Raw genomic sequence first — 27201 nt, 5'->3', positions numbered from 1 at the left:
AAACTCGTCTCCTAATGCTTCTCGCTCGCTGCGCTACATGGCAGAGAAGTGAAGCCGGACGTGGGAGAACTCCTCCTCGACGAGCGAAGACGCCCATTAACCGACAACCACGACATCATTGAATTTCAGAGTTTATTTTAGCATCATGACAAACAGACCAGACAGCCGCCACTGACCTTAACCCCTAAAACCAAACAGAACATTAGTGGAGCGAACAGAGTCAGTACAATGCTCGTGAAGTTTGACGTCGCTGATGAAAAAAAACAAAAAACTGCACTTTAAAGTGGAATTTGGCACCTACACACTGAACATCCAGGACCTGTTTGCTTAAAGTTTTGACAGGAACAGAGAACATGAAAAGCCCCAGAAGGCCGGTGGCGTCCTCCTCCCTACTCTAAAAGTAACTGAGCTGAGAAGAATCACAGCAGTGAGAGAACGAGACGTTGAGAACACTTTGTTTGCAGTTCTTGCTACCAGTGAGAGTAAAGCTGTTGCTAGGTTGGCACTGATTTACATTTAGAGGCTTCATAACGTGCTGAGGTGCAGCTTTTTTTTTTTCTTTTTTTTTTTTTTTTTTCTTGAAACAAGCGCAATAAAAGTGGAATGACACGTGCTATAAAACAGCGGGATATGTTCATTTTGTTGCCTGCCCTCCATGAACTATATTCACTCCAGCAATTGTGATCACATTTCACCGAAGCACCTTGTTCAGCTAAATCCTCTGAGATGATTGGCACAAACAAATTACACCGAACCGAAGCCGAAGAGTAGTGCTCCCCGCGACACGCCCCCGAAAAACGACGAGAAAATCAGATGTGAAAATTTGTAAACACTTTCCATTTGAACTAAAAAAACAAAACAAAACAAACAAAAGAAGTCCCCTAAAACATGATGTAAACATGATAAATGTTGATCCATTTAAACTTTGTTCCGTACAGCTTAGACTACATTTGATCTATTTGATTACAATAAGCTATGAGGATAAAGATATTAGTAAATGTTCAGAATACTTAATTGAATGTACATAATATAAAAAGTGACATTGTCATAATTTTTTATGTTTATTTTGTGCAAAATGCTTTAGTAAACTATAATTTGGCATTTATGAGAAACCTTAAAAAATTGGTTAAAAAATAAAATCATAGATGGATGTACAGAGCCCCTCCGCCCCCCCTTCCTCCACCTCCAAACGTCGGCCTCCACCTGTAATACTGTGCAAAATGATGGGTTCAGCAAGTGCGAGCAGCTCAGCCGAATCGACCATTAACCTCGTTCTGCAAGATTCTAGCTAACGCCGGACGATGCAGATGTTTAGTTCGAACCCGCGTCGTGTCGAATGGCAAAAAAAAGAAGTAAAGTTAAGGCATCAGACTACTTCTGAAGGCAGCACGAGTGACGCTAAGCTGAGAACGCCGCCGATGTCTTCGCTGACTCGGCAAACGAGCAGAGTGAAATACAGAGGACATTATAAAAACGTAGCATTTTGGTTTCTAGCCAAGCCAAACATCGATATCGGTAAGCGGCTGCTCTACAGTTTTGAGATCAATTTTCAACACATTCGCTGGAACTCGCCGACAGCTATCTCCACTCCTCATCACTAGTGCCAGGTCTGACTAAACATTCGGCTCCCTGGTTGGAAAAGAACATGCGGCCGCCGAGGAGAGAATCCAGGATCTTTCAGGTTTTCTTCATGTAGTTTTCCACGACTTCAACAAACACTTGGGGGGGACACAGAGTCTGAATGTGGTGATTGGAACTAAAACATCGAGCCTTCAGAGCCTAAAGGAAAGATTAAACGAGAGCTTAAGGCAGCGATTTCTCCAGGAAGAAGCTACAATCTTGCAGAAGTGGACGCCTGCGTGGACCGATCGGCTCGGCTCGGCTCAGCTCGTAGTCTCCGTCGTCCCAGTCGTTAACGGTGGAATGAACGGGGGGTGGGGTAGGGGGGAGGAATGTGAACGAGGGGTTACAGGTCGTCGTCCCCGATTCCCTCGAAAGCGTAGTTGCCGTGGAAATCGTTGCCGCTGATGTCGTTTGCCGAGTTGGAGGCGCTGATCCCTCTGAGAGACACCGAGCTCAGCTTGGTCTGGAAGGAAGCATCAACAGAATCATTAGTGAAGATCATCGACTGCGTTGTTCAGCTTTGTGTTGCTTCTTTCAACGTGTTCTCAAGATTTACTCACCGAGAGTTTGACAATTTGTTCACGGTTTGGGTCGGGGGAGTCCTGCAGCCGAACACAAAACAGAGTCAAATTAACATCAATCTGACGTCTACACAGAGTCCAACACGTTTCCACACTTGTCATCTCGTGTCTCACCAGTAGAGGGGGAGATTTCACAGCTTGCTGACTGTCGGGCCGGTGGATGGAGCCGTTGTGTCGTTTCCTCAGCATCTGACGTGTGACAGGAGGCAGCAAAAGAAGTGAGGACGCAATAAAAATGATTGTTAATGTTTGAAATGAGGCCGTCAGATGGCGTATGTGTGGAGCTACGATGCTGAACATCACATTCAAGGTGCACGAGCTGAGGTCACCTCCTCTACAAACCTTTTTTATGCTGCCACCAGACTTTTTCACCATTAATTCATCCACCATCGACTGAAGGCAGATGCTCATCATGATCGCCTGAAATGAGAAACGGACGCTCGATAAAATCCTGACCAGCAACGAGGATGGTTTCACGCAGAGTCTTTCTTGTGCATGTGAGGGCTGATCAGAAAGTTCTGGGACTGGTTGTGGTGATTGACTGTAACCAGTCAGGATGCTGCGTCACGTTAAGGTACGACCTGTAAGCTGTGGAAACCTGTGGATGTTTTTGTGACGACATGTTGGTTCCCAACGGATCCCAAAACAGGCCCCAAAGTGCCCGTCTCACTGGATTTAGCTCCCTGTGATTTCTACTTTTCCCCAAAATTAAATGCAAGTTAAAAGAGTTGCTGCTCTGGCACCGATAAAGAGATTCAGCGCTCATTATCGATGGTGCTTTTGAGGTGAAATGACAAACACTGGGAGCTGCTTCGACAGGGACGGGGGCAGAATTTAAATCAGGATTAGTTTTTAATTTTCATATCAGACTCAGTCCCTGAACTTCTTGATCGCACCTCATATGGGTGTACGTTAGCTGAAGAAGGAAAGGAACATGACGGACTGTATTGAAACACAACTAATGCTCTGTGTAACCTGTCCAGTGAAAACCAAGCGCCTCCAAAAGCCCAGATTTTTAGGAGCCGAGACAAACAGACCTGCTTTCATATTTCATGCATTTCTGAGGTAATCCGACGAGCAAATAAAGTGGCTTATTGACAATATCAACACACAAAGGAGCGCTAATCTTGTGCCCAAACATTCTAAAAAATGCTGAAATCATACACAAACACATGCTGTGCCCACACTGACTGCCCTCTAAACGACCTCTCACCTGTTGGCTGGTGATGGTGACCCACTGCAGGCGGTCCTTGCTCATCAGATACTCGAAGGCCAGCTCCAGTTTGACCTCACATTTGGCCGAGCTGCAGGGATTGGTCGTACCGTTGGCTATCGGGACTTGCTGCAACAGAGAGAAGGAACGGTTTGGTGCTTGGCAGGTGTCCTCATCATTGTTATCTTCATCACCATCTCCTAAATGAACAATACACTCACTGAGCCGCTTATGATTTATGTTCATCCTGTTTTTTTTTCCTCCGCCGACCTTCTATCTGCTCGTGAGCGGAATACAAAGGAACAGATTTCCAAACCGACATCCAACTTGCCTTCTTAAGCAGAGGATAAGCTGCTATTCTTCTCTATGACCGGAGGTCCATGTAAGCAGCTCAAACACATTTCCTATCCTACATCTCTTCGCCGTAAAGCCTCCGTCCTCGAGCTGCTGCGTCGCACACGACAGGAAGCTTAAGAAGATGCTCGCTAAAAGATTAACACGGGCGCAAAGAAAGAAACACATACAAAGTGGAGACTTTCGAAGTGTGTTGAAGCTCAAAGACGCACACAGAGGAGCTCCCTGGAAACAAGCCTCGACGCTGAGGCTGTTTCCTCTGGGCCAGAAACCAGCCGTACCTCCCATGCTAACCACACAGAGCAGAAACGCAGGCAAAAACAAAGGTCTGACACACATGCCGACTGTTTATACGTGTCCTTCCGTGTGCAATTTGAGATTGGGCTACGAGGGGGGTTGCAGCGCGGCACCAAATGAGATGTTTTGAATATTTTGTTGGACAGGAAAGGGCTCATTAAAATGACTTTGACCTCAGAGAATGAGCCGAGGAATTAATCACCCGGCCGGGCAGCATGGGGCCTCAGTCTGTAATCACACGGGCTAAGATGCATTTTAATTTGTCCATGTGTTGCCATGTGTCCAGATCTCTGTGCAAATTAACTTTTGGAGCCTCATAAAAGCTCCTGTGATACACATAATGACTGCGCTGCTCAAACATTAACGCAACACAAACGTGAACCGCGGCGCCCATCTCCATTTAAATGAGGTCTCGCGCCTGCAAATGTTCATCTTTTAAATGTCAGCTGAAATTATGTGGGTAGAGCCTCGTGTAAATGCTTTTCTCAGCAAAACAGATTGTTCAGGTTTTCACAGAATTGACGGGCTGGAAGCAGGAACAAAAGCAGAACAGGCAGATCCACTGTGTGGCACAAAACACTTTGAACTGATTCAGGTTTTCTGGAGCTATTCGAAGATGTATTTTATTCTAATCTAATCTAAAAGATGTTTTTTTCTGCCAGCTTCAGTCTCTAATGAACAGAAACACTGCTAATTTCATTTAAGTCAGAGTTAACGGGAGTAAATTCACTCCAGGTATTTAATATTCCACTTTCACAAAGTCAGGGGGAAAATTTAGAGACGTGAAAAAAAAAAAGGGCTGAAAATCCCAACTATCGATCCGTCCAAAGTTCTCTAGACTGATGAAACAAAACAAAACAAAAATCTATCACAGTAATAGGAAGAGGCAAAGAAAAATCGGAGGCGCTCATGACCCAAAGCACCACCTCATTGGTTAAACATTGCTGCGGTTCTGCCGGGGGAACCGGCACCTATTGATGGTTTCACTGCTGAAGGATGTGACGGAGTTAATAAATAATAAGAAAAGTCCCTGAAGGAAAATTCTTTTGTTACAGCAAAGGATGTGGATGTTGTACAATAAAACTAAGAACTTCTATAATATTCATTCAGACACGTGGGTGGTCACAGGAGGGACGGTTGTTCTGTGACATTCAGTCAAGGATTTTTAGTCTCTGGGAGCTTTTGTCCGTGATGGAGAGCGCTTCTGACAACATCTTCCTCTCGTACACTAGAATATCCAGCTCCCTCCTCAGGACAGAGCTGGCCTCCTTATAAAGACGTCTTTTGGAATCATCCATCCTCCGTCGCTGCAGACTCATAAAACATCCTGAGTAAGGTGGCACAAACACTGAAGGATGGAGCCTCCATCTGCCTCTGAGCTTTCTCCTGTTACAAAGGATTTTTTTTCTTCCCACTGTTCACTCAAAAGGAACCAGTGAGCTTCTCTCTATAATTTAATACAGTAAGGTGTTGCCCATACGTTGAGATGGCCTACGTTGTGAACTGGTGCTATATAAAGAACTCTGAATAATAAAAAGAAAAGAGTCGACTGTGGCCCGTCCTGCAGAGAGCTGCACAGTTTCTGGTCCGATGGAAAGAGGAGCAGCGACAGTCCTGGATCTCCTGAAGTCAACCGCCGGCTATTTTTATTTGCTGATGCTGACCCGCAGAAAGTTCAGCTCAGTTCACACCAAACCACTAAACTGTCCACCACCCTCTGGTGCGTCTGACACATCCAACAACTGCACAGTCAACAGAGAACGTCTGTCGCTGGCAGGTCTCCATGTCACACCTGGAGTTTGGAGTGTGAAGGGGAAACAGAAACTCAGCAGTGGAGGCCTAATGGTGTAAAAAGCGCTGCAGAAATCAAAGAAGGTGTTTTTAACAGCGCCCCCTGGCCTGTCCACATGGTTTAATAGGCATCTGACGACATAGTCACCTCCTAAATCTGGCCGGTAGGTGAACTAGCGGGAGTGTGGAGGTAAACAGGAGTATTCTGTGCGCTCACAATCTCATATTATCCAGCAGGACAACAATCCTAAACAAATATCCTCCACTGGCCAAGTCTGATCTCGATCTATTTCAGCCACATTCCACTTGCTGAAGACTAAACTGAAGGCAGAGAGACTCACATGCTGCAGCTGAAGGCCTGGAGACCATTACCAGAGAAGATAAAAAGCATCTGGTGATGTCTGTGGGTCCAACATGTACATCTGTCCCGTCTCTGCTGAACTCCTAAACTCTGGGAGCCGCTTCCTTCGCACAACTTTCTATACTGATAGGAACCTAAATGAAAGCTGAGACTTTTTGCGAAATATCCGTTTTCAAAGCGCAGAGCCAGGAAACACACAAAGCGTAACATCCAAACGCTCTGGCCTGTAAACAGAGAAGGCGGTCCGGGTGTTTCCTCTTAATGGATGCCATCACATCGCCTCCATGCCAGCAGATAATTATCAGTTCAAACAGAAGATGCTGTTCTATGTGTTAATCTAGCGGATCAATACGGTGATGCCGTCCTTGTGTGGGCTGCGTGTTTGGGTAATTGGACTGATGAAGACAAACGGTGAGGAGGTCAGCACTTTCAGCCAGCAGTTGGTGTAAAAACCAGCGCTTGGCAGGACCAGACGCATTTAGTTTTCTGGTGCGGCAGCGAGAGGAGGCCTTGTTGGCAGCTCGTCGTCTCCTAATAACAGTATTATTTCAGAGCTTCCAGGTGAGCTTGAAGGTGAATTCACTCTCTCACGCCTCCACTTACTGAAGAAGTGACTCTCCAACACCTCATGCGCGTGACCTTGAAGCTTCCCTCCTTCATCTGTTCGTTGGGCAGCTTGACGTGGAAGTTGAGCTCGTTGTTGCCGGCGCTGACGATGACCTGGCAGCCCTTCTCGGGGAAGTCAGTGATGCAGGGGTCGAACTTGATGTAGCCGTAATATTTGAGCGTCTGACCTAGATGAATGAACTGGAGGGGGAAAAAAAAGCAGAAGAAAACAATTTTTAGAGGCCTAACTTTCCTGAACCCCAAACCCAGTGAAATCCCTGAAGAAAATAAGTTTGAATTCTCTCCTGGATTGATGTGATTAAAAATTCATATCATGGGAAAAAACTGGGCTAATTGCAAAGCAGAATGCACCAGAGGCACTACTCCCTGTAGTCTACAGATCTATCCTTGGACGGAGACATTTCTGAGTATCAGCTGGATTCCAGCGACACACTGTACTGGCAGAACCCTCCAGAAGAGATGCTCCTGCTTACTTCTTTCTTGGAGCCTTTCTCCTGCAGTGATTTCAGCTGCCTGTGCTGGTCTTTGTTGACGAGTATCCAGCCTCGCTCGATGTCAGACACTGTCTGGTGAAGGGAAAAAAAACCAGGAGGTAGAGCTTCATCTTTCTACACAGCTGAACAGAATAAAAGCAGGTTATTGCGTTTCCTTGGGTAGGAGAAATCTCCCTCTTGGGATTTCGTGTAAACAGTGCAGGTCAGCAAATTAATTACACAGAAATATGCATGAACGCACATGCTAGCAAACACTGTTCTGCTACACCGAGGCAGCACTCAGCAGCTCCAGATTTTAATCAAGCTCGCAACCTGAAAAGTGCTTAATACGACAGATCGCGACTGTCGCAGCAAAGGGAGCTCGCTATTAATAGGATCAAAGAGGTACACAAAGAGATTCAAGGTGTTGCAAAGTCAAAACAAGCTGACAACACCATCAGATAATGGAGGGACCCGGGGGATGGACCAAAGAAATTTGGCAGCCAAAGCATGACGCACTTGCTTGATTTCAGTTTTCTTGATGTGATGCTGGCACGGCGCGAGCTCAATAAAACGCAACAGATGCGAGATGTACACAGACGCTATCGGGTCTAATTTGGATTTTCTGATTGGGTGCACATCTCAAGGGGAATTTAATTTAAAAGGTGCTGTCGAGACTACGGCTGCAAATGGCTGCAAATGGAAACAAACAACAGCGTCTGGTTTACTGAAGTAATGAAATATCCTACCTGGGCGTATAGCAAGTTCAGGCCCACTCTGTTGTCCATTACGTCGCTGTCGTACGCCATGTCCCAGTAGCTGCAGAAACACAACAGAACATTTACATACTCTAAATAAATTACAACGAACACAGCAGCCCCGTCACAGTGGTTGGTACCATTTACTAATGTGCTGCATGTAATGAATGACTTGAGCCTCAAACACATTTGGCTCGACTATAATATGTACATTTACCAATTAGTATTATTATGACTCTGCAAAGCGCTGGTGTCCTGAAGAATGTTTCATCAAAAAACATCTGTTCTATGTGTTGTGACAAGGCGTTTTTCAACTATCTGATATGTTTAAAAGGTTTATTTAGCCTGAGAAGAATTCAAACTGCTTCATAGTCAATGTTCAAGTATGAAGCTTGGTTACTGCGAGCATCACAACAGCGCCTTGTTGCAGCCACGGTGCTCATTTTACTTTCTGCTACAACCAAATGAACAGAAGGAATATACCTTTAAAACTCTGTATAATTTAGCTATAGCAAACCTTTGTTCTCTGATAATTGACTAATAACTATTTACCTGAATACTTTACGGTGTTGTATATGATATTATTACAATCCTCGGTTATTGAACATCAGCTTTTTTGTTTAGTTTGGGAGATATGGTGCAAAATACATAAAGTGGCTACGATGACGTGTCTCCATTTCTGAAACTGTTCATGCCCCAATGTGTCCAAATTTCTTGTTTTATGAGAAACCAACATAATTTTCACATATTACCAGGACTATCAACCAATAAATAAACTGAACGCCTCTAAATTACCAAAGTAGGAGATAGACGGAGTGCTTTCATGACAGTCTCAAACAAACTGTCTGGCCGGTGTACATTTAAAGTCAATTAAATTAGACATACATTTAAAAAGAATGGGATTTTTTTCCAATTCTGAGAAATGCCAGCGACTCCCAGACAAACTCCTCAGCTCGAGAGAGCCGCGTAAACATCCATCTCGAGGACTATTTGCTGTGGAGGTTGAAGGACGGTTGGCCTGCTGACGGTGATGTGAGTGAAGCGATACAAAGAGCCAGAGGCAGCACTGTAGCTCTATTAAAAGCACTGCTGGTGTTCCTGCACACAGAGATGTGTGGGTGCTAGAGGGCAGCCTGAGGAGTGGAGCGTGACGTTACAAAAGAAATGCATCGACTCCTCTCTGCCCGTTTACAGAGAAGGATGGAAACCGGGACCGCGCAAATCTGATTACAGGAAAAGAAAGAAAAAGAGAGCACATACTTTGGAGTATATTTATCTCTCAGCCTCTAGATATGAATTCCTTTAACTGATTCCACTTTCAGACCTCAGTTGAGGATTATTATTGCCTCAGTTAACAGTTTTTTTTTTAATCCACTTCAACAAACTCTTCATTGTATTCATGTCTCCAAAACGCTTTAATGCAGGCGTGAAATTTAACGTGTTGTAACGGCACGAGGGAGCGTCAGCAAAAGGAGAAGTTGTTCAAGGAGACGTGAAGCGTGCTGCATGGCCACATCGGCATTTCAAAACACGAGAGAAGAGGAAGGAGAGGGGTGAACGGAGGAGGAAAAGACAGGGAGGAACAGGAATCTGTAGCGTAGTGTTTTCTGTCTGTTACCAGATTCAACCGACGGTGCACTGAAAGACCCCGCTGAGACGCAGCATTCGTTGGAATATTGCCCTAAAAATACCACATAGCCAGACTATTGTACATAAATACTGTATTAAGATAATTTTGCCGCGAGCATAAACAGCCGGCTTTAATTTTCACAAATGCTTTAAATAACTCTGCAATGAAAAATGATTGACGTTTTGTAAATTCAATGTTTTCAGTGGGCTGAGACACATTTCCTCCATTTTTAGCATTCACACTTAGCCAAAAAGAGCCTTTTTTTTTTTTTCTTCTTCATTCACTCTGACCTCATCTTCCCCTGGATCTCATACACTGGGGGTCTGTTTTTCCTCCACCTCCACTTGTTAGTTCTACATTCATTCTTCCCTCGCTCCTCCACACTCCACAGTGAAACTAGGTCAGGAGGACTGAGACTTTCCTTGAGGCAGAAAGAAAGTAAACATCCTGTGTACCTCCAGAGTCAGCGGGAGGCAGGGTGACGAAAGAACAGACACATGAAGGACGGGAAAAATGTCGACGAGGGGAGAAATCGCAGAAGTTCAGGCTGAATGGAAAGTCGGTATATTGCGTGAATTGAGTGTTTGGGTGGCCCGGCTAAACGCAGTCGCTCCCACCCATCGAGATTTTTCAGATTTTTGTAGTTTTTGTGGCATGCAGCTCTCGGTGACACTAATTTCCCTGCACATGTCAACCAAAATAGACGAGAACCGGAAGATTTGTTGACGAAAAACAAATAGAGACAATGAAGAGCTACGGCTTTGTGTGTTAGAGAGGTGCAGGTTCAATTTTATGGGGGTTTTTGAGGCTGTTCATTTCTCCTCAAGCTGTCAAACTTCATGTCAAGAAAAAGCTTAAAGCTGGTAATCAATCAACGATCACTAAAGACAAATGTATTGCTCTGAACCCCAAATCCCGCTGACAGAAAGAACATATTTATAGAATATAGATCCACATTTGTTTTTTTACATTATTGGTAACACCTGCAGGGTGCACTTGAACAAATGCTGTACATGTTCTTTGAGGTCTTGTGAGGTCTGGAAGAAAGCCAAGAGTCAGTGGATTTTCACATTTCCAATGGTCCTCGAACTAATCATGGGTGACTTATGGTTTCAAATGGAAAAAATCCAGATGTTGCATCATTGTTTTACATCAACACGAAAAAGTCTAAGAGCCTCTGAGTTTCTGAGAACAAATTAAAAATGTAATTTGTAAAAAATTTAGAGTACGTAGAGTTTTTTGTTTTTTTTTCCATACTGGTAACACATGTGGACACTTGGAAAAATGTTGTTCATTGCAGTTTTTTCATTTTTAATTGTATTTTTTTCTTTTGTCACGATTTATGGTATTATGACTGTGTCAAAGTGCTAAATAGACATCTGTATATTCTCTCTACTTCTAGCCATGGTTGTGCCGTTTCCATAGAGGTGCATGATTTATTATTGCAGTGAAAAATAAACCCACAGTGAGTAAAAACTGTGACCCAGAGACTGGTTCAGAGGGTTAAACATCAGTGTAAACGACCCCTCTGATTTCAGGCTTTCCAGTTAATTAGTGACACATGATTCTGACTGCAGCTGAAGACGTTATAAATTAAAAAGATCATTGCAGGGAATTCTGTAGTCGGGCTGAAAGATGTGACGCACGATATACAGCGAGCTGAATGATCATATAATTACTAAATGTAATCTCAGTTATCTGTTATGCTTGAAATGCATGTCATGCTTTTGTTGTTTGTCTAGTTTAACTACAGTATGACCAGTTAAACATACTGGGCTGTGCATTTATAGACTTTAAATTGCAATATGACTAGTTGTGGTTAGACAAAGAGTGCTTTGGTGCAGTAACATCAGACTCATGTCAGTGTTTAATCCCTGTCTTCTCTACAGTGACGGTCAAACACGGTTACTGTCTGCTCATGATAACTACTGTCTTTAGCAAACACAGGTTTCTTGGTGACATCGATAAGCAGTCTATGGTTAACCTAACTGTCTCTCCACCACATCAAGAACAAACGTTCCACCACAGATAAGAAATTTGGTAAGCAACACCCAGAATATATAAACAAACTGAATTTAATTACACCGAGAACAGCAGATGGCGTACGAGCTGCAAACAGAAATATCTTTCTTTTCTTTATAGGTTTAGAAGAACAATATATCAGAGAAGTTGTGGGAAGGACAAATGTGAGCAGGTGGTTTGTACCTTTTCCGTAAAACTATGTGAAATTCGGAGCTCCGCAAGCTGGTAATGGACACGTAAGGCAGCTCAAACTCCTGTAGCTTCCGGACAACTGAGGGAGAGACGGAGATAAAAAAAAGAGAAAGAGTTAGGCTCAAGTGCAGCTCAAGTCCCAAGGACATGGATAATGATGGTAACAACAAACAATGACGGATGGGAACACACCATCTGGACAGGTCCCAGCAGGGTAAAACTTTCTGTGCTTGAGTATTCAAATGTTAAAAAAAAGATAATGGCTCTTGTGTCTGCGTGTCCATAATGTGCAGCTGTTTCATTCCCTAAGGAGGCTGAAGCAGATCTCAGGTCCTTCCTGCTGCTGCTGCTGCTGCTGCTGCTGCTCACTTTTTAGGCATCAATAAATGTGTTCAGCACCACAAATGACACGACTGAACAGCATCTTAGTTTGCGGTCGGGTTTATAAAAGTACATTCGCTCCATTACAGGCGGAGATGTTGTATACAAGAAATACAAACACATGCTGGTTACTTTGATGCTGTAATAAAAAGACACACACACACACACAAACAAACTGAATGCTTAAAATGTTTTGGAACATTTTTAGCCTCTAAGTGAATCATCAGTGGGAGACTGGAAATAAAAAAAGGCAAATAGGAAGAGCGGCACCACTATTTCTAATCACGTACCGGCTCCTCCTGACGTGGCTTTGCATATTTTACAGCATGTATTGATTTACAAACAGGCCTCTGGGAAGCCGAATTGAATTTTTCTGGCTATCCTGTTATGTCAATCCTCCCACTATCGGTTCTGCTTGATCCACAGCCTGCCGCTCCGGATTCCAACAGTCGAGTCACATTCACCACATGGCCCTCCTCACGTCTTCAGATTCAAACGGTGGAATAAAGAACATGTCTGCGGTATTTACAGGAGTTCACCTGGCACCGTTTTCAGCCTGGAATGGATTTGGTGTGAGGGAAGCATTTGGCAGGTGGAAGAGAAGAGAGTTATTGGGACTGTGGGGGGTTTTTTACCCAACAGGGTTTGTGATGCCGCAACAAACTGCTCGCCTGTGTTATGCAGGTTTTCACGAACGCAGGTGCAAATACTCGGCAAAGGTGTGAGAAAGCGAGTGAGAATAAACCCCGTGAGATGTGGCGTTTCTGTTTTCAAGAGCCCCACATTCATTCATATTCACATCCATCTATGCTGAGGTTTTATTTGACCAGTAGGTTTCTCCTGGCTGGAAATGATGAGTTTCATTTTGGAGAAAATGCAGCTTCTGTATCATTCAAACTGGTCCTGGTAAACTATAAACTGAGAACAACTGATGCAGCTGATCTCCAGTCAGGTACTCGGTAATTGCAAGTCATTGCTAAAACCAAAGAGCCCAGAAGTGAGGACCTTCAGTCGCACGTTGTGGCTGCTCATAAAACTGAGAAAGGCTACAAAGCTGAGTCAAAGTGTTGGAGTGCCAGTGGCCACAGTGCCAAGTGTCACCAGAAACTAAAATGGGTTCCACACTGAAAAATTTCAAAAGCCATGGTAGGAAGCCAAGAGTGATCCCTGCGCTGGCAAAAAAAAAAAAAAAAAGTCATGTGAGAGGCCAAGAAGAGTCCAGCGTTCACCACCAAACTGTCCTGATGAATCAGAGCAGCTCTGGCAGCAACATGTCAAGCTGATCTCAATAGATGCCAGCAAAAGGAGGACTGCACTTCTCCAAGACTGGCACACAAAGCTCATTTACAAAAAAAAACACTGCCCTGGACACAGACGAGCACTGATTTGGTGATCAGCTCTGTGGTAGGATGAGATGAAATGAGAGCTGTTTGGACGCAGGGACGTGGCTTTCATTTGGCGAAAGAAAGGAGAAGCATTCAATCCAAAGAATACCAGGCATGGTGGCAGGAATACAAAGTTATCGGGGTGCTTTTTAGCCAGAAAGCCAGGCAACCCTACCTAAGCAAATGGCATCATGAGAGACGAGGACGACATTAAGACTCTGGAGGAAAACTTGCCCTTGGGCAGCATTTAACCTTCTAACTGGTCAATGATCCGTAAAGGTAGAACCAAGTCAAGAAACAGAGAACGGCATCAACATGTTGGTGTGACCTGAGCCGGAGTCTGAACTTGAATCACGTCAAGTATCTGTGGAGGGAAGGAGTGGTTCGAAACTCCAGTGGAGACATGAAAAACACTTGTTAGACACTAACAAAGGGTATGAATAGTCTTGGACATGGCGGTTATTGCAGAAATGGGAAAAAAAAAAAGGAACTAGTTAAAATGGATCATTAACATCTCTATTGCTTTGTTGTGCTTGCTTCTGTCATTTCCAGCCAGAAGAAACATGTGTTGGTTAAATAATTCACTAGAAATAAAAACCTGGCAGGTGTATGAATCATTGTGGGCTTAGACAGCGAAAGCAGAAAACAAAGTAAGAGCACGTGAACTGTGCCTAAGCGATCTATCTTCAGGACATCAACGGACAACAAACACATCTTCTTTCATGTAATTGAATCTTTATATTTACAGTATTCTGTCCCAGCAGTTCAAAGCGCACGCCAAATTAAACCGTCCGCTGAAACTGTACACTTATCCTGCAGTCTGAGTGGAAGCAAATCCCTCATTAATCGAACGTTGTTGAGTGATAGCGACGCCATTTTGCAACAAACTCAAGTTTCAGGCATTAGAGCTCGAACCGCAGCAGACAGCAGCATGCGAAGGCTCAGGAGCCTCTCAACGCTGCAGCTATTTTGCAGCCAACAAACACCTGGCTCTCATCGAGCACCTAATAAATAAATTATGCATTCTAGCAAGAGATACAGCAGGAACTCAAGCACCAGATACAACTCTCATGGGGTGACGCTGTCCTGTCTTTTTGAAATTAACTACTGCGTATCTCCAAACAGTCAGACAAATAAACTGAGCCGCTGGTTTGTTGCAGAAGATTTAAAGTAAAGGAAAAATCAAAAGCCAGACATTCTTAAGTGAAGCCTAACAGTTCTTTTTTCCCCCCTACTTTCCTCTGTTCCTGTCCCTTTTTCTTAAAATAATTTGTCCTGTATGATTTGTGAGTCTTTTGAGAATGATCCTTGGCTGACCTGATAAAATAATGGAAACATAAACTACGTTATCAAAGAGCTCGATGTGCTCCGCACTCAGTTTGCCTGAACAAACATTCGTTATCTGATGGTTTCCAGCTTTAGTGCCTCAAAAAACCTGAAACCACTAATAGAAATTTCAGAAGTTACTGATAAAAGCTTTTCCAGGGACCTAAATAATCAGCACTAATGGCTTTTATGGATGCTTTTAATGGAAATATGGTCCTATTTGTTGGCACATTAATTCAAACTTGCAGCAAAAATGGATTTTAGTTACCGTGTAATTAAGCAGTATTTATCATTTTATTAAGACGCTGCAGGTAAAACTTTCCAACAGAAGGGGATTGCTTTTATTCACTGTTCTCTGTTACTTACACGTTAAACTTCCATCCACACCTTCACGGACCAGGAAGAGGCTGAAGTAACCAACGAGGTCGTCTGGGAGGTCGAGCTTCGTCGCGACAGCCTGCACAAAAAACAGCGAGAGGGAAATTCAATTCATTATTATCTGAGTTTTATTTTTCTGTAAACCTTTCAAAAGGTGGATTAAAGACGGATAAAAACAGCTCAAAAAAACAAAAAAAGGAATGACCTTGTGTATTAAAAACTAGCCAGTTATACTTTACCATCTCGCGACAGGTTTTGAAACGGAGGAGGATTTAACGAACATGTCTTTCAGTAGTAAACGATGTGTATACTGACTCCTGTTGGGAGGACAAATGGGCTTTCTTCTCTTACCTAGCCTTCATTTTAGGCTTCTATTTATCAAAAGCAATTACTCTGAAAACCATTAAACACAAAGTCAAACGTATGCTGCCTTTTTCCTTGACGCTACAATATTTTACCACCAAAACAGAGCGACTTTCGCAAAGAGCAGATAACAGATCTGAACTGATTTGAAAAGATTCTAATTCTTTTGTTCATTGCTGTGTGTGCACTGAAAAAGAAAAAAATCGGGTGTTTGTACAGAGTCTCTTTAAACCCCGTAACTGACATGAGATATTTACTACTTCTGGCTTCATCGGTCCGTTAAAGAGACGATAATTAGACAGAAGCATCATTTTTCTTAATGTCTTCAGTACAGTTACAAACACACAATATTTGTTAGACACGTGAAATTTTCCAGAACATCAAGTGACGTTATAACAAGTTTGATTTTAAACCAAGACGGACTAAAAAGGCATCGTGATGCAACAGCAGCATGTGTGTGAGTTACTTCAGTGTGTGCTCTCCTGTGTTTTAATGGCCAATAAAGATCAAAGGTGAAGCGGATAAACTGAAGGGTTTGGTCATAATCGCTATTTGACAGATTTTAAAAAATAAGTGGTAAATATTATTGAAATGTTGATTTTTTTTACAGTATATTTCCAAGAAGGACACCCGGGATCTTCCTGTGTGGAGTCTCCATGTTCTCCCCGTGCAGCGTGGGTTCTCTCCGGGTTCTCCAGCTTCCTCCCACAGTCCAGAAACATGCTGAGGTTAATTGGTGATTGTAAATTGTCCGTAGGTGTGAATGTGAGTGTGCTTGGTTGTCTGTCTCTAAGTGCAGCCCTGTGATAGACTGGTGACCTGTCCAGGTGAACCTGCCTTCACCCTGAGTCAGCTGGGATAGACTCCAGCCCCCCATGACCCTAATGAGGATTAAGCGGTGTATAGATGATGGATGGATGGATTAATCATCTCATAATCATTACTTTTGTGGTTTTGTACGTCGTGCATTCTTACATAAACCTGTGAAGCATCGTGCTTCTCAGTGTGTTTGTTCACTTCATCGGATTTTGTTTGTGAACTCTCATTTTGTTTAGTGACTTTTGTTTGGTTGGATCGAAGTAGCCCAGACTTCATAAAGTCCTTTAAGTATTGCTTTGGCGAGGAGGGTCTAAATAAATAAACATGACTTAATTTGATTTACGGTATGTCGCGTCTCGGAGCTCACAGGAGAGTTTGCAGCGATATTGCTCGCCTGGAGAAATCCCAGGTTTCTGCCAGACCTGTTACGAAGAGCTGCACTCAAATACCACGAGCTAAACAGACACAAATACTGCAGATGCTGCAAAGGTTGAAACACAGAAAAAAAAAAAATTTGTCGAGGCATCTGGCCACATGTAGAGTCAATCAGGTGTAATCATAGTTTTATTACGTCTACAGAGGATTATTTATTACGTCTGAGTAATTTTCAGCAGCATCTAGTTTTGAAAATATAATTAATATTCATAAAATGTAAAGTCGGAGACTGTTTGAAAGTGTGTCTCTGCAACCGAGTGCACTCGAGCACTTACATCGAGGACATCCTCCGTCTGATCCGAGGTCAGGATGTTGACTGTAACCTTCTGACCGTTGGAGAGGCAGATGTCTAGAGCAACCTCTTCTGTGGGAATCTGCTGGGTCTCCTGTGGGAACGACACAAAACATGGCAGGCTTTAAATCAGCTTCATGGGTAAGCTATGTGTTTTCATTCCTGTCGGTCGTCAACAAAATCACAGCAGGACACGTAGATGTAAAAAAAAAAAAAAAACACAGGCTGGAAGGAGCTGAGCTGAACCAGAGATACAAACACGTCCATTGATTTCATTACGCTGTTTATAATGTCTTCATATGAGGGCGGATAAAACCAAATTCTGATCAACTTTGGACCCAAAAGGTTCTACGAGTGCAGCTGCATAGGTTGGTTCTACGGTTGAGACTGGAATCGAGTTTATTCACAACACAAATACATCAAACAGCACATTAAAAGAACGTTAGGGTTGGATTCATTTCTGTTTTTCTGCATCAACTAAAGTCTGAAATAAACAAATTATGAAGTCAGACACTGAGGACTGATTCAAGGCAAAAAACCCACAAGCTTGATGTTAAAATCTTAAGTGCATTATTAGCCATTAATAAATAAAACTTCTATAATCACTAACTTGTACTGCAGACTGAACGTTATCGATGGTTTCCGGTATCATTTTCTTTCAAATACTCATCTTACAAAAAGAAAACCAGCAAAAAAAAGCACATCTGAAAGGCAGGTATCACATCATCAAAATCTCCTCCTTATTGATCAAATGCATCAATAGACTGACTGTTAAAGCCACATTCTTCTCTTCCAATTATTTTTATTTCTGTCGGCTCACGCAGAAATAAACAGAATCCTCAGTTTCCTTTATTTTAGTTTAATACTGCTGTTTACGCTCGAGTTCATTCCTCGAGCGAACAAGACAGACGGCAGAACAAATTCCCACAAAATCGATGAATAACAATTCAGACTCTAAATAATGGCTTCTGAGCTGATATTAAAAAAACATGAGATCTGGGAGGGGGTCGCCCCGGCTTCTCCTGTCCCCAGGCAATCTCTCATCATCTCTTGTCTTCTCTGCTCCCACAGCGGGGATCTTCAAGAGCAGCCCTACCACTAAAAGTGCAGATGAAACAACAACACCGGGCGGTAAGTCATCTCCTATTCTGCACCTGCCGTCATCGCAGTAGGCCGGGGAGGGGGGGGTCCGCAAACATTGACTCTAATGTGCTAATGTGAGAGCAGAGGAGGACACGGAGGAAGAAGCAGGATGGGTGTGACGTGGCTGCAGATGGATGAATCTGTCCGTCGAGGTGATTTGCAGGCCTGCTGGCGATGCAGGTCGCAACCTGTACGATGACAAATCAACTCTGCAACCTGGTCTGAATAAATCACCGACACATCATCCCGTTGAAATGAGTTTGTTCTTACGGCATCGACCGTTTTTGGTGCTGCAGAAAGCGCTTTTTGGCAAATCTTGTGGGGATGAATCATCAGGTGTCTCACTTGTTTTTTTTTTAATAATATAATGGCTCAAAATGATCTGGTTCCCACACACAATGCAACTACGCTGGCAAACGGTTGCCTTCCTCCCAGTGTCATGTTTGATGAAATCATTCCACACATCCAACCAGGAGCTCACAAGAAAAGATGACACAATCCGTGATAACAGTACACGCTGCCGCAAACTGCGACAAACAGCAAGAACACTTCTGTCTCACTCCACCACAACGCCAAAACTAATTACTAGTGGAACACAAATGGCTGCATCAGCATCTTGGTGCAAGGAACATTCAGCACCTCCTGCCAAGTCTGTTGATCATGTTGGTGCAACAGAAAATGGTCTAATTCAGGTAAAAGGAAAAAAAAAAAAAAGTTACCAACCTGCTGTGCTTTCCGTAAGAAGCTGTTGAACATCTCGCTGGCTCCGAGCAAAGGATCCTGACGGACTGTTAAGAAATCGACAAGGGACCGATGAGAGAAAGTGAGTCAGCAGCATGGTTCCAATATGAGTCATATCTCAACGTTTTGTGGATTCAAGGAGTGACTGAAGTCAACAAGAGAGGTTTGGTCTTGAACTGATAAGTTAGCAATCAGTTGTAAACACTTCTGTAAGTGGAGCTATTTTCTATTTCCTCTTGTCATGCAATTTAATTCTGTTCTTGTGAAACTGGACTTTTCTAGACGTTTGTTGAGGCAGTTGTCCATATCTGTTTTTTCTTTGGCAGACAAACGTTGGCAGGGTGTCGGGGAAGTCCTTATCAAAAAAGCCCTCTCACCCAGCGTGTAATACTTGTTCCAGCGACAATATTTTTGACTCTATATAAACATATTAGACAACCATTGTGGCTTGGCTTTGTATAATCTACTTGTTCTTCAGACGAGGAGATCGAGCTTCTCCTCCATGTTCTCGGTTACCGGGGTGACAGTTCCTGAAAAGCAGCAGCTGTGATGACCACCAGGAGCTTTCTATGTTGTATGTTTCATAATAAGTTTCGAAACAAATGATGACTAACTCGTCTTGTTTTTTTTTTTTTTACTGAGGCAGCTGTAAGCTGCAGAGCATCGCATGTAATTATCTACATGACAATCATGCATGACTACCACATGACTGTCATTCTGTACACTATTGTGCTTTTACAAATTAGTCTAACCGTTTGACAAAATGTGAAAGTTCTGAGCCATCTGCGTCAGAGCAGATTGTGTTTGTGGCAGTTCATTTTCCATAACTATGTAAAAGGCCATGATGTAACCAAGTGAACTTGTAGCCAAGAACACCCTGTGTGCGTATGCTACCAGACTATGAGCAAATACACACTCAAACAACGCTTCCTTGTTCTGCTGTAACCGCCAGTGCTTGAAAGGATTAAAACAAACCCTGTGCATTGCTGCCAGTTCCCCTTATTCATGTGTGTACGCAGAAAACGCACCCTTGACCTGTTTACAAAATTGGGTAATATGATGAAAACCACCCAAACTGAGCAAGTTGAATAAAAAAATAAAAAAGTGAGTTTCTCAGTGCAGGCTCAATCTCCATGGCATTCAGTTTTGAATTCAGAGAGCAGTGCGTCATCACTAGAGAATTTAAATCCATCAAACTTTTTAAACCCCTACCAAGTCTGAGATCCTGACTTTTTCCCCATAAGGTGTGCCAGCATATCTCTGTCAAGTGAAGCTTTGTGTCCCAGCTAACTTCACGCTCAGATCATCGGCTGTTTGGTGCAACATTTGTGCTTTTATGTGGCATGAAGAGACGAGTGTATGGCCAGACTCCCTGCAGACGCCAAGCCAACTCGTTCTCTGATTGTTGTGGAGATGCATTTGAAGGAAATGATTTTATGTATATGTTTGTGCTGCAAAGTTTGCGTGCATTTTTCTTTCTTTTCATGGCATGAAAAACACCCCTACCCTCTGAACTTAAAAGCGAGGAATAAACTATGTGAACTGCATTTCAAAGAAGAATTTAAACACTGACAAAAAAACAACCACAGTGTAGCTGGGATTTAAATTCATCCAGAAACAAAGTGAAATGCAATACAAGCCATCTGTAAAAGGTCCATTCAGCACGAATAACTTACCAGCCTGCATGTATTTCTCCAGCTGTTCTCGTCTCTGTTCGACCTCGGCAGGGGTCAGCGTGAAGATCTTCTTTGGGGGGAAGGCAGGCACCACATTGCTGCCGTATTCTTTCTTTATCTGTTGATGCAAACCACAAGTTGTGAAGCAAACGCGGCCCGTATTGCTCGGGTTTAAACGGTTAACAGAGGATATTTCAGATGAGTCTGGGCCTTTTAATAACGTAATAACATCTTATGGGTTTACATAATTAAAACCTGTTACCTTCAGTATAGAGTAGCAGCCTCTTGAATTTAAGAGTTCATTTTTCTAAGAGGTACATTCAGACTGTTTGAGATGAATCACAGGTTTATTTTTAAGCCCTTTTTCAACGGCTAGCTGGTGGAGTTTCCGTGCATAACACACATACACACACCCAGCGCGCACACACACACCCAGCACACACACAGACACACATCTGGAACCTTGAATGTCTAGTCATTCCAAGTTTACTTTGTCTTCCAGTTTCTTGACTCATTTCTTTCCATTTTCTATCATCTGAGGCCTGGTCGCTTTGAACCGTGGAAGTCTTAAACTAAAAACCTCGCAAATCTACAATCGCACATCAAATGCGGTTTAATTTTAACCTCTGAGTTCCTGCAGGCGAAGGCAATTCTTCACACTCATCATTAGGAATTCACTGGAACATTTTTTTTTTTCCCTCGTTATAAAAACGCACGGGTCTGGCACATATGGCACGATGTAGGTAGGCCACAGTGGGTGTTAGAGGAAGAGAGGTGATTTTCACTTCGACACGCTGCCCTTTGGTATTTTCAGTACGTCAGAGGCGGCACCGGTTGCACATACAAATCAGACATCACAGCCACAGACAATGAGCACAAGTTCCAGATTCATCAAAGTCCCTTAAGTCCAACATGAATGCAAGCTTGTATGACAGAGCTTGCCCTGTTTTCACTGTGGGCTTTAAACGGGCTCTGACTGCAGCAGAGAAACAATTAACATCCACATTTTCTCTGCAATAACTCAGCAGAGTGTGTGCCCCATAATCACCGGAGCGTTTCGGGGTCGTGCGTACGCCACAGGAAGCCCTTTGGGGTTGATGCTTAAAGATTCGACAGTGTCTTTCCCACACCCTGTTGCCAGGCAACGGCAACTGTCAAGACTGGATAACACAGACTTGAGGATGGAGATTGTGAAGTTTGGCCCTTGCTTGCTTATTTATTAATGTGTAAAAGCAGGAGACTGGCCATTTGAAAGGCTGTAGGCTTCTATATACTGCGGTATACACGACTCCGAGCACAAAGAGCAGCGAGAAATCCAACGACGGACCTCATCGCTTACAGACAATGCATTTAACTCATTGACGCCGTTTGTGAAGCGCCGTCACAAGTGGGTTAATTTTCAGCCGCGGCACTGCAGAAAACAAGCAGATGCTGATTACACTAATTGCCTAATAACAGCTCTGAAAAATAGCTTTGGCTCTGCGTAAAGCGTCGCCGAGGCAGAGACCGAAAAATGCTTAAGACCAGGCAACTCAACACTTTCCAACAACATTTCTTTTTCAGATTAAGTTCCTTTTCCCAGCAGGTGAAGTGTAAGAAAGGCCAAGAACATTCCTTCCATGTCACCCACCCCCTCCAGCCTCCACCACAATACTGCATATTTACTGGCAATAGTCTGAGCACGCTGGAGAGCACAGGACTTTTCAAGCCACCGTGGTCGTGATTCAAAGCGATGGGACGGCTGATGTATTGACCGCGCGGCACAAAGACGAATGAAAGGTCACACTGGGTGGGCGTGGTGGCATTTACACAAGACCCAGAGCGCCGCACATACAAACCTGGGCTTTAGGGCGCAGAGACAGCGCGCCGTGTTTACCGTGACGGCTGAAACCTCACCTGTTCATGGAGGCCAAGGAGTTGACTGTAGCGTACCCGACAGTGCAGCACGCCGTTGACATGGATGTTGTAGGCCTGCGGGAAAGAGTGGGAGCAAATTAACAGGTGCAAAGGAAAGATTGTTCCAACATGGTGCAGAGACGGAATATCAGACACTGCATGAAAAAAATAAATCTGCATAAAAATCTTGTAAAGCACATATTGAGATGTAAAGCATACACAAGCAGATACAGCAAATAAATAATTAATAATAACCCTTATTGAAATGCAAGCCTCGTATTTTTCAGTGCATCACGTTTGTTTAGATGTTTTTTGCCCAAAGTACCGAGTTAGAGAAACAGCAGTTAACCCTCGACATCCCAATCCCCACCAGCACTTTGTCTTTATAAAGAAAAACATACAAACAAAACTACCAAATTTAGAACATTTATCAGAACCTGTAAAATCAGAAGGAACAGTCAGATCTTCAACAGTTCTTGAACTAATGTAATGCTTGACAAGCAGTGTTGTGGGAAAATCAACCAAATCTGAATCTAAAATCACGATACTCCATCAGAATCGCTTTGATTTACTTGTCATTTAAGAATCGGTCAAAAATAAATTATTTGCACCAAAAAAATTGGCTCAGAGCAAGTGACCAGAAACATACCAGACACTGCGAGTCTAAAATACATCCGGTTTTCTTTACAAACAACCAACACAAAACAAGAGACCGGAGGCTGGTAGAAATAAACACAAAAACCAGGTTAAAACCCAGACCAAGCTTGCAACAGACCCGCAGCTTCCCCTCTGAACGACGGCAGAAGAAACAGCCTATCCTACCATCGAAAAGAAAAACCAGTAAACAACACAGACCTCCGTCCTCCACTTGAGGAAGAGCAAACACTCAAAAATGAAACAAGGCGAAGGTGCTGACGTTGCGATGGATGTCTGACAGGTAGTCTGACATGCGTGAAGCCGGAGAGCAGAGCGAGCACAGGGATGAGCAACAACCAGCCGGCGACCGCATCCGACGCCGCTCCTCCACTCTCTATAGGCAGGGCCACTAAGGCGGAGTGAAACGCACCTGCACAGCACCTGAGTTTAGAAAAAAAACCAGGATGGAGGGAGCGCCATATAACACAGATGCTAAGATAAACTGAGCTGTGAACAACAACAACAAAAAAGTGTAAATTCTAGGTTAAGTTTGGTAAAACTAAGAAATTCAATTATTTTTACTTTTATGATCTACAGCAATACATCTGTGTCATACTGCACAGGAGACATTGTTGAGTCTTCTCTACTTCTAGTCATGCTCATGCCGTTTCCACAGAGGTGCAGGAATTTACACTGCAGTGAAAAATGAGTCCACAGTGAATAAAAATATGACAGGAGCAAATAAACACCAAGAGACTGCTTGGGGTTTGGAGGAAGCTCATGCTCTCCGACTGTAAAGTTTCACCACTGATTCCCCTCACAGCTCCTCCAACCAACCTCAGTTTCCATCCATCTTATCTCATCTCACCGCTGTGTGTTTCCTCGCTCTTTGTTTTCATTAGGCTGACCAAACAAATTCAGCGTGAATTGGATTCAATCACACCCCGCTGACTTCTACACGCAAAAAGCAGAACCTGCTGCGCATTTTCAGATCACGACAGTTTCTCTTTGCACCTTCCAGACATGAGCAAACACAGAGAGGAGGGAGCACATGGGGGAATCTTTAATCCGTTCTGTGTGGGACACTTTGTTTGTTTTGACAGGAGCCATCACTGAATACTCCTCCGCAAAACCACCGCTTGGAATTAGAAATCCAAAAGTTCTGCTGGCCTTCATGTTTGGAAGCAGTCGCAGAAAGTAAATCTACATTTCAAGTCAAATGCCTCATTAAGGATGATAGTGAATCATGTGAATAACAAGTAATCCTTTAGTTATGCCATCTGGAAAAAAAACACTTTAAAGGATTTTGTAAACGTAGGCAGAAGAACGTCCTTGGGAAAAAAAAACTTGAAAGATAATCTAGACAGACAGGGATAACTTTAACGCCAATCCACTTCTTACAAATCCTATTATGATTTTGTTATTTGCACACATTCTAGGTATTAACAATAACACTTGTGCATTTTCTAAGAAACACCAGGCTCCAGCAGTCTGCGTACAGCTCTGGCCACGGATAACAGAGTGTTCTGCATGCTTGCTGAGGAGATTCCTAGTTTGGATGTTAAGGCACAAACTGCCACAGTCTAATCTCCTTTACTTCTGTCTCCATTAATATTTATATTCAACTTAGTGCATCATCTGTCAAAACAAATGGACTCGTGGCGACACTGATGCATGCAGTTGTGCATGTTGTAGGTGAACCGTGCAGCCGATCAATGGGGAACAGAAAAAGAGCACAGACCAGAACTACTGCAGGGAAGATTAAAGAAGTTCAATAAAAGTGAGCTAAAAGATGTGTATGTAAGCAGTATCCAGGCAGGAAGGAAGAATGAGTATGCAGAATGTCTTGGCTCTGTTTGACAATGCAAAAAATTACCCTACATTTTTTTGGGTGAGCTGCAAGCGGTTCAACTCGGGGACAGCTGGACAGGCTGTTTCCTTGTATGATACTGCAATGATGTTGTTTTTTCCTGCATACCAACTCCAAACCAAAAAAAAAATAAAAAAAATTTAAATACTACAGACGAAGATCCGACTGGGATTGAAACATCTTAAAAATAGTTTTGACCTAAAGCAGATACGGTTGGGACTGAAATGTCATCTAAATGTTACTGCTCCTGAGAAGACCCAAGTGGGATCACAACATTTTCTGAATGTTTTCAGCGTGACAAATATCTGATTGCAACCCGGACACTGTTTATTTTATTTTTAAATGTCAACGTGTATTCTTTTCATCATTGCCCATTTCTGGCCCTGCACCCAACTTGTGATGTGCATATTTACGGCCCTTATTCTCACATAAGAGTTTGATGTGCAAGATGAAATGTGAGCACAATTTAGGAATCCTCTTTGTGTCTCTTGAGTTTATAGACAGTTCTCACTGCCTGGTTCTGGCTGATACAGGCATGCTGTGGAGTCCAACCCCCATGGGTTGCTTAACTACAAACAGAAACAGATTAACTAGTTTATAACTTACTCTGAACTGGTTTCTCATCTTAAGTAAATGAGTTACTATCACCTACAGCGGCACCAATGTTTTTTTTCTTTCCACACTTGCACCAACACACAAACATCCTGAGAAACACAATGTGAAAGATGTGGGAAGATACAAGCTCACTACAAAACAGGAAGTTTGAGCGCTCAAAACTAAAATTGTGTCTGCGTTTGCACAGAAATACCGCCGTATTGAGAAGAAAAAAAAAAACCTGCAGTCCTTGTTATTCTAAAAAGCTCTGTGCAAACTCTGCAGATTCTGTGGCCTGCTGGTTCCAAGGTACACAGCCCATCTCTCAGCATTATAATCAAGCAAAGTCCCTTCCTGTGGGCCGGTTACAGGAAGGTCACAATGACAGTCACAGGACTGCCAGCTGAGAGGTGAAAAGCTGTTGCTGAAGTTCCCACTGCAGTGCAGGATAAAAATGTGCACGGCCAGGTAGAAACAAGCCAGAGATGGCACCGGAAATGCTCAACATAGAAATGTATTGACTTTCAGATTCAAGGGAAGTTGTTTAAAAACAGCGTGAGGGTAAATAACTGAGAATAGATTAACCGTAAACCAGTGCACTTGTCCGCCGCTTCTCTGAGAAAAGTTCAGACGTCTGTACATTCTGTGCAGCAAGAACAGTGAACACAAATATATTCAACTATGAATAAGCTCATTCCAAGATTGTTTTCCTCTTTGGAGCACATGGAGTCAAGATGGAAAGTAGTTACTCACAGGTGTGTGACATTGAGAGCAGGCAGTGTGATATCATATGGAAATCAGATGCTGCAGCCGGTATTTCAAAGCATCTGGTATGTGTATATACGTAAGGCATCCGACATGAAACTACTTTAATGGAAACTAGAGACCTAATATTCTGTAAGGATCCACAGTGATACGCTGCTGCTGCTGCGTTTGGTCGCATCATAGTCTTCACAGATTCAAACTAACTTGTGTTTATCGACAGGTTGCATTCACATTATCTCCTCAAACCACACAGTCACACCTCAAATCTCACGAGGAAGAAATCTCTCGAGTAGACGCCAGTTTGTTTTTCTTAAACAACACCAAGCCTGCTAGTCGATGCATTCTGAGTCCGACTGTGTCACCGACTAGGAAAACAGCATGAAACTTCCACAAGCGCCGAGAACGGTTTGTATCCACGTTGCTTGACTGCGTCTGTCCTTGACCAACCTTCATGAACGATACCCTCAGCATACAAGAGTGCATGTTTGCCAGTGTGTCGAGGCAACACAAAGCGCAGCGTCTCCCAAACACAATGGTAATTCACAGCGCTTTAGATAGGGCATGAAATAACACTGAAAA

General features: G+C 43.3%; 1 protein-coding gene across 2 annotated transcripts in view; it reads right to left on the bottom strand.

The window, feature by feature from the left end:
- Positions 1–118: 118 nt before the first annotated feature.
- The window catches only part of snx17 (sorting nexin 17), a 29494-nt gene continuing 2411 nt past the window's right edge, over positions 119–27201 (bottom strand). For both annotated transcript variants that reach the window (XM_008290335.1, XM_008290336.1), the window contains 14 exons: positions 22758–22832; positions 20862–20979; positions 19168–19232; positions 17285–17395; positions 15381–15471; positions 11914–12001; positions 8070–8139; positions 7321–7413; positions 6824–7027; positions 3418–3546; positions 2547–2624; positions 2319–2393; positions 2184–2225; positions 119–2086 (listed from right to left, as the gene is read on the bottom strand). In XM_008290335.1, the coding sequence (XP_008288557.1) occupies positions 1967–2086; positions 2184–2225; positions 2319–2393; positions 2547–2624; positions 3418–3546; positions 6824–7027; positions 7321–7413; positions 8070–8139; positions 11914–12001; positions 15381–15471; positions 17285–17395; positions 19168–19232; positions 20862–20979; positions 22758–22832 (1359 nt within the window). In that variant the 3' untranslated portion in view covers positions 119–1966. The remainder of the gene's footprint in view (positions 2087–2183; positions 2226–2318; positions 2394–2546; positions 2625–3417; positions 3547–6823; positions 7028–7320; positions 7414–8069; positions 8140–11913; positions 12002–15380; positions 15472–17284; positions 17396–19167; positions 19233–20861; positions 20980–22757; positions 22833–27201) is intronic.

Source organism: Stegastes partitus, unplaced genomic scaffold (assembly GCF_000690725.1).
Source record: "Stegastes partitus isolate 25-593 unplaced genomic scaffold, Stegastes_partitus-1.0.2 Scaffold667, whole genome shotgun sequence".
NCBI classification, from domain to species: Eukaryota; Metazoa; Chordata; class Actinopteri; family Pomacentridae; genus Stegastes; species Stegastes partitus.
This window is presented reverse-complemented; position numbering and strand designations above follow the sequence as displayed.